The sequence below is a fragment of the Tachypleus tridentatus genome, chromosome 6 (genome assembly GCF_004210375.1).
Source record: "Tachypleus tridentatus isolate NWPU-2018 chromosome 6, ASM421037v1, whole genome shotgun sequence".
Classification (NCBI taxonomy): Eukaryota; Metazoa; Arthropoda; class Merostomata; order Xiphosura; family Limulidae; genus Tachypleus; species Tachypleus tridentatus.
In genome coordinates this window covers 6,032,390-6,053,624 of record NC_134830.1, presented here as the reverse complement: position 1 = coordinate 6,053,624, position 21,235 = coordinate 6,032,390, and the positions used below count along the sequence as shown (strand labels likewise).

The following is a 21,235-nucleotide window of genomic DNA, read 5'->3' as shown; positions in this document are numbered from 1 at the left end:
ATCTGTGTGTTGATGGAACGTCGAAACGCCAATAATAATTAAATGAAATTTACTTAGAAATTTCCTATCAAATAAGTCGTTCACATCAGCTGTAACACGTTATAAATCCACGATTCTGACAAATTATTAAATGTTCTACAAATTTAAACCAAATTTATATTTACATATTAGCACGAGTTCTAGGCACAAATTAAATAAAATAATAAGTTAACAGTATTTACTCCATTAGACATTATACTTATTTTATTGTAAACACAAACGTACTTGACCAGCAGATCCATATGTGGATCACGGGTTCAAATCCTACCAGCGATCATGCTCGTCATTTCAGACGTACGCGTTATGGCCAATCCCATTATTGGTTTGTAAAAGATGACTGGCTGCCTTTCATTTAGTCCATTACTTCAAAATTTGCTTTGCACGAAATTAAAAGGAAGAAACCAACTGTATTACGTCAGTTGTTACGTCATAATTCATAGAGGAAGACTACTCGCACACAGATCGGGAATATTTTATTGCTAAAAGTACCCAGAAACTCCACTAGAGGACAGCACAATGAATTATATAAATATTCAGATCAGATGTCCAATTTTTTTCCAATACTTTCGATTGGCCAAGTGGTGAAGGCACTTGACTCGTAATCCGAGGATCACGGGCCTGAATCCCCATCACACCAAAAATGCTTATCCTTTCAGCCATGGGGGCATTATAATGTGACAGTTAATCCCAATATTTGTTCGTAAAAGAGTAGCCCAAGAGTTGGTGGTGGGTGGTGATGACTAGCTGCCTTCCCTCTAGTCTTACACTGCTAAATTAGGGGCGGCTGGCGTAGATAGCCCTAGTGTAGCTTTGTGCGAAATTCAAAACAAACAAACCAATCTTTCTGGGCTACCTCTGTCTCAGCACTGACGAAAACAAAATAGGCTCAGCACCTGGTAACAAGATATTTATTCTAAGTTTAGAAAATATTACATCAAAGTTACACAATGTACACAGATGTTTTATCAATATTACAATTATGTTACCCAATGTGTACAGATGTTTTATCAATATTACAATTATGTTACCCAATGTGTACAGACGTTTTATCAATAAAGAACACAAATGGATATCTGATACAGCAGGTTATCAGCTCACTGTTGTTTAAACAATAACACATAACGTAAACAGTATTTTTCAACACATACCTTTATTAATGCACACGATGACCCAATTAACAGATAAAATAACATTTGTTAAACATGCTATAATGACATCTAATTAAATGCAGGGTACTGTACGAGTCAGATTAGAAAGATAGTTTTTGAACTAACGTAGTTTTCAATCATTCGCATTTTAAACCAATTAAATTTTGTTGTCATCTCAAATGTTAAATGTTCCCATTGTTTCCACCATCAGTTTATGACACTTCATACAGTCAGAAGTATGTGTACAATATAGTATTAGACTGTTATTCGTACAGCAATTCTTATTGCTAATGTCCTTATTTAATTAAAGCAATACTACAATGTTAACATTTCATGTAAGAATACATCACTAGACAAAGCAAGTGATTAACCATCTGAACAGTGTCTTCTTCCTATGACTACTTACTTCACTTATTTACAAGTTCTCAAATAGTCTTACATAAGAATAAGTTATTTCACATTAACTCTTTAGAAAGATTTAAAACACCACCTAAAAACTCAGTTAAATTATAAAAAAAAAAAATTAAATCCATAACAACTGAACAACACACATCTATAGTACAAGATTCGGTTACAGAATAACCCACTGAGAAAAACGTTTCAAGAATTATTTTTAAAATTTTATTGGATAATAAACAAAGTGTAGATCATGGAAATGTTTTTTATTAGAATAGAACAAAACCATTCAATGACATTACATGTTCTACCTTATTTCTTAACACAGGATGTTAAATTCTGAGTAACAGCTAACTTATATATACACCTTACTTTTACAGAATACCTGGTTTTATCTACTGTAACATAACATGGCACACAATGATAAATTCTAAGTGACACCTGGTTTCATTTACTGTAACATAACATGGCACACAATGATAAATTCTAGTGACACCTGGTTTTATTTACTGTAACATAACATGGCACACAATGATAAATTCTAAGTAACACCCGGTTTCATTTACTGTAACATAACATGGCACACAATGATAAATTCTAAGTGACACCCAGTTTCATTTACTGTAACATAACATGGCACACAATGATAAATTCTAAGTAACACCCGGTTTCATTTACTGTAACATAACATGGCACACAATGATAAATTCTAAGTGACACCTGGTTTCATTTACTGCAACATAACATGGCACACAAAGATAAATTCTAGTGACACCTGGTTTTATCTACTGTAGCATAACATGGCACACAATGATAAATTCTAAGTAACACCCAGTTTCATTTACTGTAACATAACATGGCACACAATGATAAATTCTAGTGACACCTGGTTTTATCTACTGTAACATAACATGGTAAACAGTGATAAATTCTAAGTAACACCTACTTGAGTTTAATGACACCATCAAACACAAATAATCAAGTAACTTTCTGAACAAAGACATGCAGGTACTAGAAGTAAAACATCATTTTTATTTGGAAGAAACAATGCAGTATATTATGGTTACTTGTATGAACCATCAGTCATATCAAATGATTCCTTTACTAAATATAACATGTTTATTATTCTAATATTACATTTAACAAGTTTCTCAATGAGACTTACAACAAGCAAACAAATGTTTGTACGTAATGAGTATGTGTTATTTCGTAATAAATGTATAGGTTTTTCTTTAATACAAGCACCTTCCTCAAGCAAATCCACTTCTATATATAATAAGTACAGAACATTGTACATCATCTGGCCTGAATTCAGTAGAACTGTTCTGTGTTTCGACATACAATGATATATTTGTATCTTATCCAAACATTTCATGAAATAACATTTTACAAAATGTTCAAATAGAATAAACTTACACATTTTAACAACTGGACAACAGAAAACTGATGCAGCTATCATAGAGCATTTGTCGATTTAAAAAGACAGAAAAATGTAATAACTGGAAAAAATGCACCACATGAAAATCACTCAAAATTAATAGATTATTTTCACCACCGATTGTACAGATTCCAAGGAAACAAAGAGAATGTACAAAATTATACATATCACAAAAATTACTCACTTATAATCAGAAAACTTCACATTAAAAACTCGTCTGATAGTCTCTTAACTGTTAAAATACATCTTCCACAATCAAGAGAGATTTATGAGACGTCAAAAATATGAATTATGCGTTCTTTGTTCAACAAAGAGTAGAGGTCCATGACTAGTTAGAAATGATGTAGAGAAATTCTGTTAAAATTATTATTCTCGTTAAAAGCTTATGTATGCAGCAAACAAAAAATGATGAACCACAATGAATGAATGAATGTGTTCATCATACTGGAGTTAAAGTTTAGTTTCGGGACCCTCTGTTCCATGTCTGAAGGAATCTCTCAGACAGCTAAGTTGAAGGGCACACATATAACCAAATACCTTGTTGTACCAGTCTGGTGACCTGCCCCTGGAAAAAACAATATCTATGTTTAAAAAACTACAATAATAAATTACTAATTAACTTCAAATATTCACCATAAACGTATTAAGCACAAAATCCTAATGTTCTAAACATCTGAATAGTAAAATTACACTATAGCATTTAAAAGTGAAATAGTAAATGTTAAACATATATTCTTATTGGTAGCTAATTGTTTTCAAAGTAGCCAACACTTAACGTTACATGGGAAATGCTATTAAAATCACAAATACCAAATTTACAGTACTTACCCATTTTCATTTCTATCTATAACACTTGTATGAATTTAAAATAAAATTTTGTGTATTTTTATACAAATGAAACTAAAACTACCTTAATATAACAAAATTCAGTACCTGTATAACCACAGGATACAGAAAGACTAGAATAAAATCTGTAATCAGTATTTGAGATTTATAACTTAATAAAATAACCATCTGATATTTAGGTTCTTAATAAAATAAACATCTCATATTTAGGTTCTTAATAAAATAAACATCTCATATTTAGGTTCTTAATAAAATAAACATCTGATATTTAGGTTCTTAATAAAATAAACATCTGATATTTAGGTTCTTAATAAAATAGTTGATGTTAATAAGTAATCTTCAACTATTTAGAAACAACTAAACTGTCAGAATCAACTATTCTTTAATTACAAGTCACAGAGTCAAGAACAACTAAACTGTCAGAATCAACTATTCTTTAATTACAAGTCACACAGTCAAGAACAACTAAAGTACCAGAATCAACTATTCTTTAATTACAAGTCGCACAGACAAGAACAACTAAAGTACCAGAATCAACTATTCTTTAATTACAAGACACACAGTCAAGAACAACTAAACTGTCAGAATCAACTATTCTTTAATTACAAGACACACAGTCAAGAACAACTAAACTGTCAGAATCAACTATTCTTTAATTACAAGACACACAGTCAAGAACAACTAAACTGTCAGAATCAACTATTCTTTAATTACAAGTCACACAGTAAAGAACAACTAAAGTACCAGAATCAACTATTCTTTAATTACAAGTCACACAGTCAAGAACAACTAAACTGTCAGAATCAACTATTCTTTAATTACAAGTTACTTTAATTAGTCAAAACAACTAAACTGTCAGAATCAACTATTCTTTAATTACAAGAATCAACTATTCTTTCTTTAATTACAAGTCACACAGTCAAAAAACAACTAAAGTACCAGAATCAACTATTCTTTAATTACAAGTCACACAGTCAATAAAGTACCAGAATCAACTATTCTTTAATTACAAGTCACACAGTCAAGAACAACTAAAGTACCAGAAGCAACTATTCTTTAATTACAAGTCACACAGTCAAGAACAACTAAAGTACCAGAATCAACTATTCTTTAATTACAAGTCACACAGAATCAACTATTCTTTAATTACAAGTCACACAGTCAAGAACAACTAAAGTAAAAGAATCAACTATTCTTTAATTACAAGTCACACAGTCAAGAACAACTAAAGTACCAGAATCAACTATTCTTTAATTACAAGTCACACAGTCAAGAACAACTAAAGTACCAGAATCAACTATTCTTTAATTACAAGTCACACAGTCAAGAACAACTAAAGTACCAGAATCAACTATTCTTTAATTACAAGTCACACAGTCAAGAACAACTAAACTGTCAGAATCAACTATTCTTTAATTACAAGTCACACAGTCAAGAACAACTAAAGTAAAAGAATCAACTATTCTTTAATTACAAGTCACACAGTCAAGAACAACTAAAGTACCAGAATCAACTATTCTTTAATTACAAGTCACACAGTCAAGAACAACTAAAGTACCAGAATCAACTATTCTTTAATTACAAGTCACACAGTCAAGAACAACTAAAGTACCAGAATCAACTATTCTTTAATTACAAGTCACACAGTCAAGAACAACTAAACTGTCAGAATCAACTATTCTTTAATTACAAGTCACACAGTCAAGAACAACTAAACTGTCAGAATCAACTATTCTTTAATTACAAGTTACACAGTCAAAAACAACTAAAGTACCAGAATCAACTATTCTTTAATTACAAGTCACACAGTCAAAAACAACTAAAGTACCAGAATCAACTCTTCTTTAATTACAAGTCACAGAGTCAAGAACAACTAAACTGTCAGAATCAACTATTCTTTAATTACAAGTCACACAGTCAAGAACAACTAAAGTACCAGAATCAACTATTCTTTAATTACAAGTGACACAGTCAAGAACAACTAAAGTACCAGAATCAACTATTCTTTAATTACAAGTGACACAGTCAAGAACAACTAAAGTACCAGAATCAACTATTCTTTAATTACAAGTCACACAGTCAAGAACAACTAAAGTACCAGAATCAACTATTCTTTAATTACAAGTCACACAGTTAAGAACAACTAAAGTACCAGAATCAACTATTCTTTAATTACAAGTCACACAGTCAAGAACAACTAAACTGTCAGAATCAATTATTCTTTAATTACACGTCACACAGTCAAGAACAACTAAACTGTCAGAATCAATTATTCTTTAATTACAAGTCACACAGTCAAGAACAACTAAACTGTCAGAATCAACTATTCTTTAATTACAAGTCACACAGTCAAGAACAACTAAACTGTCAGAATCAATTATTCTTTAATTACAAGTCACACAGTCAAGAACAACTAAACTGTCAGAATCAACTATTCTTTAATTACAAGTCACACAGTCAAGAACAACTAAACTGTCAGAATCAACTATTCTTTAATTACAAGTTACACAGTCAAAAACAACTAAAGAACCAGAATGAACTATTCTTTAATTACAAGTCACACAGTCAAGAACAACTAAAGTACCAGAATCAACTATTCTTTAATTACAAGTCACACAGTCAAGAACAACTAAAGTACCAGAATCAACTCCTCTACAATTCAGTCTTCAGTCTTTAAATTGATTGTTCCTCCTCTGTCAAGAACAATGGAATACTTCAGTCTTTAAAGTGCTGGTTCCTCTTTCATTAAGAACTGATGAAGCGTTCCCACAAGGATGTTTTCTGAATTATTATATTTATTATTCAGAAACTTGGGAAGCTTTGTTACATTATCTTGTCTGTCAGTACAGGTTTCTGATTAAAATAACCAACTTATGCAACAGTATGTGACTAAATATTACATTAAAGAGATCGTACAGATCTTTGTTATTTCAACACACTTCTATCAAAACATTTAATCAGATCTTACTTACCGGGTGTCGATTCGACTGACATGATTAACACGAGACTTTCCTGCACCACCAGGTTCAATCATGAAATGTGAGGCAAGGACAACACTGCGTACACTTCCTTGTAATGGTGGAGCATTAGGGTGGTCAATGGACATTTCCACAAGTATACAAGAACCTTTGGGAAAGTCTGTCCTCCATGATCTAAAGATAAACAACATATATCACTTACATATAAAAGGTTTTGTGTTATTTACATTACTTAGATGTAACATGTTTTGTGTACTTTCCATTACTTAGATATACATCATTTTGTACTAGTCACATATATTTAACCATATAAATATGGTTCATTTTAAGGGTAGTTGAAAAAACTATGATAAAACTATAAGATTTAAATAACTGACTGAGGCATATGTTCTACACATAATAATAAATGGAAACATATTTCACATTTTAAATTAATTTTCCTTTATCATACGGACATTAAAAGTCTCTGAAATAAATTATTATTGGTACAGAAGATTAGAAAATAAATTATCATCACAAAGCAGTCTTAAAGTAAAGATAAACACAGTTTATGAAATCAATTACAAAGCAGAAAGTTAATAAATATCATAATTATGACATATCACTACCAGTGGTGTATATATATGAGAACAATTCTTGGTGTAAAATCTGTTATTTATTTAATTATTGATGCCCAGATTATTAATTCTATATTTTTAAAAAATTAATCTATTTTCAATAATATATTTTACAATTATTTACGTGTGTGTATAAAGCACAAAAATCTGTGTCTGTCTGTGTGTCTGTTACCTAACTACTAATTGGTTAGTGGACCATTCGCAGCCATACTTTGCGAGATGATAGTTAGAAAAAAAGGTACATCCACAACCCCATTATTGCAGATATTGAAGATTTATTACATTTGACACAAGTTAACATTAGCTATATTCATAGATGGTGCCACATCCTCACACCAAACAAAAACATAAAAACTGCCCTGGTAGAACAGCAATAAGTCTTCAGATTTACAATGCATAAATCTGGAGTTCAATACCCCTTGGTGGACACAGCAGATAGCCTGATATGGTTTTTGTGTAAGAACACAACAAACTAACATTTCTATAACACAGTATACACACTGTGGCAGAGAGAGCACACAAATTTCTTCTGTATCTCAGACGGCATGCTATCACTTCTGTGGAAAAATGGAATGAAAAAATGGCTACCACTTGCAATAATATATAAAATCATATGAAGTTTCTACTCCAACAGCTTTCAGTAAGGTCATTATAAATACTCTTATAATAAATTGTGTTAAATCAGCTATGTTGAGAAAACCCACTTGTAGAGAAATATATATGCAAAAACGGCTCGTTTGGGTTATGCAAATATTTTACGTAGAAGAGCGAACACCGTTTCGACCTTCCGATCATTGTCAGGTTCACAAAGAAAGAAAGAGGTAACTGACCAGAAGCTGAGTGTCAGAATGTAGAGGGCGGTGTTAGATGTTTGAATATATAATTTTATATTATTTATTATATTTAATACAGGTATAAAAGCATTCCTTTATATTAGTTTATTTTGGGTTTAAGTTGTTGTATAAGTAAGGTTTCTTTAATTTTGCATTTGTTTATGCTTGTTTCTTTATTTAGTATTTGAGTGTTTTCTATGGTTATGTTGTGTTTATTTGACTTGCAGTGTTCGAAAACGTGTGAAGGTGACTTTTTATGTTCTTTGAATATGGTTTCCATTTTTCTACTTGTTTCTCCAACATAGAAGTCGTGGCAGTTATCACATTGTATTTTATAAATAATGATGGTGTGGTGTTTGTCAGTGTAGTTTGTACATAGTATAGACCTCAGTTTTGTGCCTGGTTTTTGAATAAATTTGGTATTAACTGGAATGTCATATTTTGTTACTAGTTTCTGCTAAATGTTGGTTATTTGTCTGCTGATGTCGGGAATATATGGTATGCAGCAGTATATGGTTTCGTGAGTTTTTGATTCGTGAGATATATTTACTTTTGTTGGTTGATTTTGCTTTCTGTCTAGGTGTGTGCGAATAATGTTTTCTACAGTTTGTGGAGGAAACTTATTGATGTTGATGGAGTATTGTTTTATTTTGTCTAATTCATCGTTAATTTTATCTGGTGAGCATGGTTTTATGGCTGTGTTTATTTGGTTTCTTAGTATGTTGAGTTTTTGTTTTGTTTCATGTGCTGAGTCCCAGGAATGTATAGTCCAGTATGGGTGATTTTTCAGTGGATTTAGGTTTTGAATTGTGTGTCGGTTCTTGTGATTTTGAGGTTAAGAAATGATATTTGATTGCTTTCTTCCTGTTCACATGTGAAGTTAATGTTGGTGTGTATAGAGTTAATGTGATTGAAAAAATTAAGTGTGTGTTCTGTAGATCTGAATCCCACAACCGTGTCATCTACACATCTGTACCAGTATAGTGGTGGATGTAATGCTGTGTTAATTTCTTGTGTTTCAACTTGTGTCTTAAAAATATTGGCTAGAATTGGTGATACTGGGTTGCCCATGTTTAGGCCATTTGTTTGTATATAGTTTTGGTTGTTGAACACGAAGTTTGTCTTTATGGTGGTGAATTCTATGAGGGTTGCTGGGAATGTCTATAGTTGGGTTAGGGTCTCGGATATAGAGTTCTAAGGCTATCTTGTAGGCTTCAGTGGTTGGAACTTCTGTAAAGAGGGATATAACATCGAAACTGGCCATTAAGGCTTTATGATTAAGTTGATTAAGATTAGACTTGAAATTAAAAGAGTCTTTGATGAAAGAGCTGGCTGATGTTACATATTTGAAGATTGCCCATGCTATGTATTTACCAAGATTGTAATTAAACGATTTATATGTGGACATTATTAGTCGTAATGGACAATCTGGTTTATGAGGTTTAGGGATGCCGTATATCTGCGGTGTGCGTGAGTCGGTTTACGTAGGTAGGAATAAAGTGTTTGTGAAATTGTGTTGGCTGTTTTCATTTTCAGTAGTATTTTGTTTAGTTACGTTTCGTGTGTCTTTGTTAGATTTGTGTGTATTGGTTTAAATTTGTTCGTGTCTGATAGAATGTTCTTCATTTTTTGGATGTATTCATTCGTGTTCATTATGACTATAGCGTTACCTTTATCTGCTTTTAGAATTTTTATGTTTTTGTCTTGTTTTAGGTTTTTAATGGAATTAATGTCTCTTTTTGTAAGATTGTTTTTTAGCTTTCTGTTTTGTGAAATTATGTTGATGGTTTTGTGAGAAAATTCTTTGAAAATATCGTTTAAGATGTTGTTTTTAGGTGTAAAATATTTTCTCAACCCAAATGGGCCGTTTTTGCATATAAATTGTGTTAAAGGTAGGATGTTTTTTTTTATAATTTTCACATCCACCACTACATTTTTCAGCAGTGGCACAGCAGCTCATAGAATGGCTCCGAATTTGTTTTCTCAAGTAAAATTCTTTGAACTGATGTATTGGACCATTCTCAAGAACGTACAGATTAATTAATTAATTTACTCTAGTTCTGCTAAAAGAATTTTAATTTGAGGGTTGGCTGGTAAAAATCTGGATAAGTAATAAAATTTAATCAGGTATACATGCACTTGACATATTGCTGGCACAGAAAAACATCTGACACACAAGTTTGTGTCTGTTTGTTCACACTTTCCAGCCACCTGTTTGTTATGCATTTCCACATTTCTTAATCAGTAGTCAACACTAAATTTAGCACAAAGATACATGACATGAGGAAGGTCATTGGGTTTGAAACGTAATTCTATATTGACAGAATCCTTAAAAATACAAAGTCTTGATTTTCATTATTGATACCTGAATGTTTTAATTATTGTAAAGATAATATTTATTATGTTTAAAAAAACAGTGAACCTATTTCCTATTGTTTGTTAAAAAACGAGTTTTACTTTACCAGTCCAATGGTATTGTATTATATAAACCAGTGAACTACTTATATTGTTATTACACTGTGTGAACTAGTAACAGTCAATGTCAAAAATTACTTTGTGATATACATTTCTTCTCTGTGCACAAGCCTTTGATTCATATTTTTTGAAAATAAAATATAGAATACATTAAATTAACATTATCTGACCTAATGAGACTTCTACGACACTCAATCTAAATTCACATTTCAAACTCATTTTTGTTTGTTCTATCTCCACTGTTTTGGCATCTACATTATTATACAACTGTCTGATTTTGAAACACGACAGTTAGGAATCAACTGTACAAAAAACACACACAAGGAAAGATTCTAATTTTAGTGTACATTCTTAATACACAATTTATCTACAGTATCTGCACATAAGTAATGGAGTATAGATACACAAACCTCAGAACACAATAATCTCGAAGCGGATGTGATCCCAGAGAGTCACAGACATACTGGAATATTTCAGTCTGGTTGTCTAGTCGAGAAACAACTCTCCATTTCACTAATGAGTGATCCCATACATTTCTATATATAACAACAGAAAATGTTGTTACCAATAAATGACAATCAGAAATGTTGATAAAACTATCAAACTACAAAAAAATACAGCATGAAAACAATTGTATCCTGTCATGATTCAGAGGAAAATGTAAGTTTATTCTTCTAAAAACAGGTTTTAATATTCTTGGACGTGTGACTTTAGTAGTTAGTGTTTTACTGTTCCTCTAAGATTGTCAGTTCCTCGTCATTGTTAAACCACTATCCTGTTCCTCGTCACAGTTAACCCACTACCCTGTTCCTCGTCACAGTTAACCCACTATCCTGTTTTTCGTCACTGTTAACCCACTATCCTGCTCCTCATCACTGTTAACTCACTATCCTGTTTCGACTCAACGTTACCTCCTTACCCTGTTCTTTCTCAATATTAACTCATTATCCAGTTTCTCAAGAATATTACTTCATTATCCTGTTCCTACTTACCTCTCCCTCATTATCCTGTTCAATACTTCAACTGGTGGAGCTTCCACATCAACTGACACCTTCCAGAGCCTCAGTGGATGACCATCATCCACCTTTTTGTAGAACACTTCCACACCATCATCATGAGGAAACACTGTCCAACCTTTGAACTTGTCATGTGCTTCCTATAATATGAAAGAAATACCAACAATCACTTTATGATTCATATAATAAATTTTAAGTTCAAAATCACGAAAATCTATCATTTATATAAATAAAAGTGTCCACTAAAAATAAATAAGAGTTTTTGAACTAGTATTTAAACATGATTAAATCCGTGTACATGGAATTCATTATTGCTACCCTAAAAAGAAACATGGATCACAACTGAATTGTAGAAAAATCTTTAAACTTCAGAAGACCTTTTATCACACGAGCATTTAAAACATCCCTCTGGTGTTTAAATTCTTCTAAAGTACAAAAGTAAGTGGTGGTATTAAAAACCAATCTCTACTTGTGATAAACATACAGGTATTCATTTGTACATTTTATAATACTTTCTCTTGTATGCAAAACAAATTTCCAAACTTAGATTCATGCCTTAAGGTTTTACTGTTTACATGTTTAACAGTTCATTAATAAAACAGTTTATTAATTCCTAAGTCACATGTTGGTAGGTTATATTATTTACATTCATGTGACCCTTGCTACAAATCGATTTCTCTTAGCTTCAGTTAACGTGATGAAGTCAGCAGAGCTTCATGAAATGTTTGTTGATTTTTGAATTTCACACAAAGCTACTCAAGAACTACTCTGATTGGCCAAACATAATAATGCCCCAACTGGTGAAAGACTGATCATGTTTGATATGACGGGGATTTACACCTGCAACCCTTAGATTACGAATTCAGCACCCTAACCACCTGGTAATGCCAGGCCATCAAGGAATGTTTTTACACGTAAATGAAATCACTTCTGGTCTGTATGTCCGATAGAAACTTGTCTGAAACAAGAACAGACTATTCTGGCTTTATAAAACTTCTGATCATTCACTTAGAGCCTTATATAAAAACAATTATTTATAAAACTACTACTGAACAGCCATGTCAGATTCAATCGACATGCTCAATCACCGTCAGCAATACTTGGAGTAAATTTCAAAACTAGAACACTCTTCTGAGTATGACATGATCTTTATCTAAATGGTTTCAGAAAGACATGTCAGCCACAAACCGATTTCTTTTTTATTCACACTGTAACACCTTAAGCTGTTCACACTGTAACACCTTAAGCTGTTAAGGAGATATGCACATTCTAAATGGTTGTTTCTTAAAAAAGTACAATTAATTAATAAAGCACATTTTTATTTACATTTCCAAAAAAAGATGAGTTTAAAAGTCTTGTATCAAAATTACTTCGACACATTTTAGTGTAAAAATAATTTGTTCAAATCAATATTCTTGTTCAAAAGAACTCTAAAATCATACTGAGGTTTTATACGAAGAAACAAACAAATAATGTTCACCACCAAGAGGACAAATTTCTCATTTAATAACAACTTGTATGAACAGAGAGTGGAGTGTACAACCAAAGTATCAAATTCTCCATTTAATAACAACTTGTATGAACAGAGAGTGAAGTGTACAACCAAATTATCAAATTCTACATTTAATAACAACTTGTATGAACAGAGAGTGAAGTGTACAACCAAAGTCACAAATTCTACATTTAATAACAACTTGTATGAACAGTAGAGTGAAGTGTACAACCAAAGTCACAAATTCTACATTTAATAACAACTTGTATGAACAGAGAGTGAAGTGTACAACCAAATTATCAAATTCTACATTTAATAACAACTTGTATGAACAGAGAGTGAAGTGTACAACCAAATTATCAAATTCTACATTTAATAACAACTTGGATAAACAGAGAATGAAGTTTACCACTATGACACTAAGAAATTTTAATTAATGTTATCAAGAAACACTGGTTTTCCACGGACAATAAATAAATATATGTACCTTCTGTAGTCCTTGTAAATACATTTCAACATGGGTTTTCCAGTTGTAGTTTGCAGAATTAGTTAGAGTTCCAAGTTCCTCTAAAGTTGGAGGTTCCCAATGTTCAGCATTAGCTCGTCGAAGTAACTCATCAGTTACCTAGAAAATGAAACATTAAACTTTGCTCAGCTTGCTGCATAAAGCTAAAAGAAGGTTACGAATCTATTAAAAGTTTACAAGTAATACAATGTCTAACAACTCAACAAAAACAACAGAAATCAGTCACCTGGATGTGTTCACAAAAACAACTTACGTGAAAGAGTTGCCTGTAATTATTGATCATGTAGTTTAAACACTCCTGTGCTGCTCGATTTTCATTAAGCTCTCGCTGGTCTGGAGTTCCCACGTTCTTCCTCCTTCTCGGACTGACGCTGGCACTCCTCAGAGTAGAGAGATGAAACAGTGATGGTGCAAAGCATACAGCAAGATTTGTTGATGTCATCTACGTGTATCAACACTCTGCGTCAACAAACGCTGCACATACTGTACACGATTAGCTCAAAGAAAGCTTTAAGAGTTGTTTGATGCAAAGGTTGAAATATTTCATTTTGCACAAGAAGGTTACGAAAGTCATTGAATTCACATTAATTTTACCAAAGATATTTTTATATATGACAAATTACCCTCAAAAGAACTTTAAAAACACCTAACTCTACCTACAAAGTCTAGTTTCTGTAAACTTAGACATTAACCTCCTTCTAAAGTTATTTTAAGAGCTGTATGCTCATGTTATTTGCCATTACTTTAATATTTCACATTTTAATAATACTATTTCAGGTTCTTACAATCACTCATTACCTGGTTTTTATCAGAATACTGGGAGACCTCTTGAAGAAATGTAAGCAGATATTGAAGGACCTCTCTGTTTACATCAGGCATCAAGAGAACCACAGCCTGTGTGGCTTCTTTACGATGCTCTACAGGAATATCTGTGAAAATATAGCTAACTCTAAAGGCTGAACCCGTTACAGGAAAACAGGAATGAAACAATACCATTGTAACCCTAACCACATTTTATGGTTCATTTCCACATACTAAAAAACAAATGGGCCAGCACATTATACACACAGCACACTATAAAACAGAGACCTCTTACATCTATTAAAAACAGTGATGTATATTTATGTCATAGCTCTACATACATAAAGAACTTTATGTACATAACAATATTTCAGAATTCATCTCATCCTTCATAAGGTAGATACAGACATACACGATACCGTGTTTGTACAGCAGTGTACACGATACCATGTTTGTACATTGGTTTAATGAGCTACATGTGTAGTTTTAAATTTGAAATGGAAAAAACTAATATTCTAAATACAATATTTTCTAAAATATTTTTATAAGATTTCTTTCACTAATTAATGTCTTCAACTCACACTGAAAGATGCTTATGAAAGTTTCAGATAATTTATTTGTTAACAGAGCGTCTGGAAGTTCTCTGAAGTACTGTTTCAGTAAATCTGCTACGTCATAGGCTTGCTGGTTTTCATAACAGATGCTTCCTGGATTGCTCTCATTTAGGTTTCTCAGTTTTTGAATTCTAGATCGAACACCAGATTTTCTGAAAAGGCCAGTGGCATGCAGTGCTGTCTTCCGTAAGTAGCGAATAGCAACCTGAATAGAAGGAGGAAGAGGTTGGCCTGTTCTCTGAAGAACTAATACCAGCGGTACCCCAAACACAACCCTGTCTGTAAATAATAAAGGTATCAATACTATACTAAAGTTGAAATAAACACTTTTAATACAAGATAATTTGGTGATTAAAGTTCATTATCTCTACATTTGCAACATAGTAAATATTACAGATCATAAGCACATGTTCTGAAAGTCTAACTGATTTATATATAGAAAGCATTTCTGTAAAGGTTACAATAATAATACACATTTTTAAAGGTGGTTTATTTGCACAAGTTATATTTCACAATTACAGATTTCTTCAGGACAAACAAGACACTTTCTTAAGGACAAACAAGACACTTGCTAACTTATTTTAGGCTTATACATCAATCAACTTAATTATACACTGTTTAATAATCTCAACAAGTCATGGTATCGGTCTCCTTTCTTTTGCCTCATACATCCATCTGATGAAGAAACAGTAGGCTTTTAATTACTGGTATGTACAACTTTCATGAGCATAAGGACTGGCATAAGTTCTGTTTATGTATATTATTTCATCACAAAATAGGTTACATACCATTATAGTCCGGACTGCGTATTTTTCGAATGAATTTTGGCACGCTCCAATTCCATCCAGTCCTGCTTGTGGGGTTGCATTTCTCCATCAGTGAAGTCAGTTTGAGAAGTGCTAACTTCCTGAGCTTCATCAACTGAGATGCAGACAAACTGTCGATATGACTGCCATGCGATGTCGCTGTTTGAATACCAAAAGAGCTGTGACGACGAACAGAAGGAAACCAGTGCCACTCAGTTTGCAATGCTGAATTACACCTATAAAAACAGAAAAAAAAATCCAGTCTCATAGAAATATGTGTGTGCAAAACCATACAAACAATAGTGTACAAATAATTACTAACAACTGTACAGCATTCATCAAAATACAAGAACTCATATATTCTTTAACATTTTATCTTAAGACTGTCCTATTTCAAGATTTCTGTTTTCACACAAAGAGTGAAATCTAATTTGCCAAGATTGGAAAACAAAACTAAAATATTTCGAATTTCAGATTTGAACATCAACTGATCTAATAATATTATGTATATAAATATACATATTTCCTCTTGTATTCAAACCAAAAATAAAGTTTAAAAACCAGAAGTGTTGCAACTAAATCTAAGTACTATGACTTAACACAAGTGACTATAATTATACACAATGTTTCTATTTATAATTTTATAAAGTCCCTGATAGTGTCAGTAATTTCAAAACGTTTATATAGCTTAATAGTAATCACTAATGAAACAAGCAAGTATGCATATTACTTCAAAACTAAATTAATTTTATACACTGTTGTCATTTTAAAGCACTAACAAGAACATTGTTTGTCCATGCTAAAATGACTAAACATACAAAGAATACCTTGTTAAAGAAGAACCAACACCAGAGTCCTGTCTTTCGGTCTGATTCAGTGTCGTCACCTCAGATTCATCCTGAGACCTGACCACCTCATTTGGTATAAGAGATGTATAAAAGATACCACTGGACTGTTGACACTTCTGTTCATCATTTGTCTGAGTTAAGACAGGTGCTGGGAAAATTTATAATTGTTATTACTGATAAAGTAAAGACAAGAACTATCACCTTCAATGCTGGACATAACTGCACAAAGAATTTGACCTATATAGTTTTATTTTAACATTTTAATATGATACAGACAACCACAATGACTACCAGTTGAACATGCTAAATATAAATAATTTCAGAAATCAGTATTCTGAGTGACCATGTCACAGTTGCATGTACCAGCACATATGTGACTTGAATATTTTAAACAAAGATGCTGACAAGAACAGAATTACAGTTCCTTGAAAATAAAATCATGAATTCCAAGATGATACAACAGACAATTTACAGAAATTTAAACTTTAAGTACAAAATACCATAAATATGAGTCATCATTTTGTAATTATTTGCATAGGATATACTGTACTGACTACCAAAATAAACTTAGTTTATTTTCTAAAGAATTATATTATTTAAATGACCAGTATATACGTCAATATATTTACACTGGAATACCTGTAACAATTCTGTTCAACCTGTTCGTTGATTGTTCAACTGAAGTTGTTTGACTAACAATAATGGTTGGAGGAAGTGTACAATTTATTTGTTTGGTTTGTCTCTCTTCTTTATCACCACTAACCTCTTGCATAAACAGATTTTCACACTGGCCACTTTCTGCACTTGAATGTTCATTTTTCACATTTGTATCTTTCCTATGACTACAGAACTTAGATGTAGATAAGTCACTAGAAGCATGCAAGTTAGTTTCCTCAATTTGGTCCCACTTCATTCTGTGTTGACCCTCTTGAGACCCTCCTTCACATAGAAAGTTCTGATCACTTGTTATATCTTGTGGGTTTTTGTTACAAGAGAGCTGAGGTGAAGATGTCAAACTGTTTGGTAAGCTTCCATGTGCTTCAATACTTGGTGATGAATCATTAGAAATGAGATTATCCCCATTCACAAAAGCTTCGCGATTTTTCTTCTTGCGTTTTCCTTTGAGGCTTTCAATTCTTCTCAATAAAGCTTTGGCACCATCTTTAAATCTTTCACTTCCACTACGACGAAGACTGTCAAAGCCATTTTCTGGGAAATCTGATGACTTCTCATAATCACAACTAGTTAACCCTCCTGAAGTGGAAATGAAATTATCAGTATCTATTGGAACACACAAGAAGTTATTGGTGAACTGCTCCTCATAACTGTCAAAGCTATTCTGGTGACCATCGAGAACCATGCTATTGTGGCTATCTGTCAAGTGGTTACACACAGAAAGACATTTTCCTGTAGGAGTCGAGCTTTTCACGTGTTTGTTGTTAACCTCCAAAGGTGAAGAAATCCGTGACCACCTACGATTAGTACGCTGAAACTTCCAGTTTTCACTAAGTGCACACTGTTCTTCATCACTTTCTTCTGGAGATTGAATCTGGAAACAGCATGAAAATGTTTTAAAGACACCATCAAACAGAGAGTACATGGTGATTTTAAAGACACCATCAAACAATGAGACACGAAGTACCTGTTATTGTCATTTAAACAAAGGAATTTTTAATTCAATATTTATATCACACAGGATGACTTAGTTCATACAATACTTTATAAGACACATCCATGAAAGAAAAGGAGTTTCTGGTTTAAAAATTATCACAAAGATATTTCACACTTTTTCTCACAAAAAAACTTAAACTTTTGTAATAAAAACAGTCAAACATAAGAGCAGACGGGTCAATTCTTTATCAGTTAAGTGAACATTACAAAAATACAATAATGTATTTAAAGGTCTTAAAATCTCAATATAGCAAATACATTAAATGTTTAGTGTGCAGAGATTTTAAAGTATTGATAGAAAATTCACTAGATGACAAACTCCTATACTGATTAAGATGTCAGAAAAGTTGCCCTAAACTGACAGTTTAATTAAAGAGAAATCCCTTAGTACTTGAGAAATAAATACCCAAACATACACCATTACCGAGTAACAAACCACACCATCATATTTAAAAAAATTAACTTCAGTTTTTTAATAATCCATATCAATAAAGCTAGAGTAAATATTGGTAATAAACTTAACTCAAAACAACATTTAACAAAAACTCCATCTGCCTATTGTGCAGTTTAAACACATCAATATATTGTTTTTATATCCTGAAAAATAATACTGTGAAAATTCAGCAGTGTACTTTACAAGTAAGGCATATAATAAAAATAAGATAATATTTAGTTTAATGTATATTAAGGGAAATGACATCAAATAGATTTAAGTATTTTAGAAATTACATTAAAACGAAAATATTCACAAACCAAACTAGGTCACTGTTATTCTTTTGACTTGATTCCACATAAAAAGAAATTGTGCCAAGTGACTACCAGAATCACAGCAAAACTTGAATTATGTAAATTCTTAACTATAGAAAAAACAGTCATATGGAAATTGACATAATCACTTACAAGGTATCTGGCTCATTAGCACAATGTTTGAAAATGGAACAGGTCCTAATTTGCGAGATCAAAAGTAAACATATTGTGTAAAGCATGCTAATTCAAAGGGGGGGTTGGAGTTACATGACTATTCCAAACCAAAAATATTCTAATTATTTATCAGAGGAATGTTCTCTATGTAAAAAACAAATACCTTAAGCAATTGTGCTATAACAATATAAGCATAAAGGTTTTAGATAACAGATAGGAGGCTGAGTGAATCATTATTAAAAACACTAACTACATACAATCACCATACTAAGGAAAAGAAATCAATCAACTTTCAACACCTGTTGTCAGTTTAGAATTACGAGGTAAACATACCAACTGAATTTTATATGCAAAAACGGCTTGTTTGGGTTGAGAAAATATTTTACATAGAAGAGCGAACAACGTTTCGAAGTTCTATGTAAAATATTTTCTCAACCCAAACGAGCCGTTTTTGCATATAAATTTCTCAACAAGTGAGTTTCTCGACATCACTGATACCAACTGAATATTTCGTGGCAACACAATCAACTTACAGATTTTCTTCGCACGTTTTCAACCTTCATTCTTGCACATTTGTTCAAAATATTAAGCCGTCTGTGAAAAAAGAAACATCATTTCACATAAATGATTGTCACACATGTCATACAGTATGCTGCTTTTAAAAAGATTAATTAGTAATGCTTTACTAATAGTCTGAAATACAAAGGATACAAAAGTATCATTAAAACAAGGGTAAAACAAAAAACTGCCAAACGCTTTGAAACAAAAACTTCGAAACACACTAAACTTTACCAAAGGTATTTCAATACTTCTTTATAAAAGTATTTGATGTTAAAAAAATTTGTTGAGTGATCAACAATATAATAATGTACCTTTTGAGTGCTTGGATCAAGTGACCAACAATATAATAATGTACCTTATGAGTGCTTGAATAGAGTGATCAACAATATAACAATGTACCTTATGAGTGCTTGAATAGAGTGATCAACAATATAACAATGTACCTAATCAGTGCTTGGATAGAGTGACCAACAATATAATAATGTACCTTATCAGTACTTGAATAGAGTGATCAACAATATAATAATGTACCTTATGAGTGCTTGAATAGAGTGATCAACAATATAACAATGTACCTTATGAGTGCTTGAATAGAGTGATCAACAATATAACAATGTACCTAATCAGTGCTTGGATAGAGTGACCAACAATATAATAATGTACCTTATCAGTACTTGAATAGAGTGACCAACAATATAATAATGTACCTTATCAGTACTTGAATAGAGTGATCAACAATATAATAATGTACCTTATGAGTACTTGAATAGAGTGATCAACAATATAACAATGTACCTAATCAGTGCTTGGATAGAGTGACCAACAATATAATAATGTACCTTATCAGTACTTGAATAGAGTGATCAACAATATAATAATGTACCTTATGAGTGCTTGAATAGAGTGATCAACAATATAATAATGTACCTTATGAGTGCTTGAATAGAGTGATCAACAATATAACAATGTACCTAATCAGTGCTTGGATAGAGTGACCAACAATCAGTACTTGAATAGAGTGATCAACAATATAATAATGTACCTTATGAGTGCTTGAATAGAGTGATCAACAATATAACAATGTACCTTATGAGTGCTTGAATAGAGTGATCAACAATATAACAATGTACCTAATCAGTGCTTGGATAGAGTGACCAACAATATAATAATGTACCTTATCAGTACTTGAATAGAGTGACCAACAATATA

At 32.0% G+C, this 21,235-nt stretch overlaps 1 protein-coding gene across 6 annotated transcripts in view; it reads right to left on the bottom strand.

Moving 5' to 3' along the window:
- Nucleotides 1-933: 933 nt before the first annotated feature.
- LOC143251884 (stAR-related lipid transfer protein 13-like) overlaps nt 934-21,235 on the bottom strand; it is a 125,063-nt gene continuing 104,761 nt past the window's right edge. For all 6 annotated transcript variants that reach the window (XM_076503212.1, XM_076503215.1, XM_076503210.1 and 3 more), the window contains 12 exons: nt 19,999-20,059; nt 17,513-18,422; nt 16,853-17,021; nt 16,008-16,261; nt 15,187-15,498; nt 14,603-14,733; nt 14,058-14,246; nt 13,766-13,903; nt 11,763-11,926; nt 11,181-11,306; nt 6,840-7,019; nt 934-3,586 (listed from right to left, as the gene is read on the bottom strand). In XM_076503212.1, the coding sequence (XP_076359327.1) occupies nt 3,472-3,586; nt 6,840-7,019; nt 11,181-11,306; nt 11,763-11,926; nt 13,766-13,903; nt 14,058-14,246; nt 14,603-14,733; nt 15,187-15,498; nt 16,008-16,261; nt 16,853-17,021; nt 17,513-18,422; nt 19,999-20,059 (2,749 nt within the window). In that variant the 3' untranslated portion in view covers nt 934-3,471. The remainder of the gene's footprint in view (nt 3,587-6,839; nt 7,020-11,180; nt 11,307-11,762; nt 11,927-13,765; nt 13,904-14,057; nt 14,247-14,602; nt 14,734-15,186; nt 15,499-16,007; nt 16,262-16,852; nt 17,022-17,512; nt 18,423-19,998; nt 20,060-21,235) is intronic.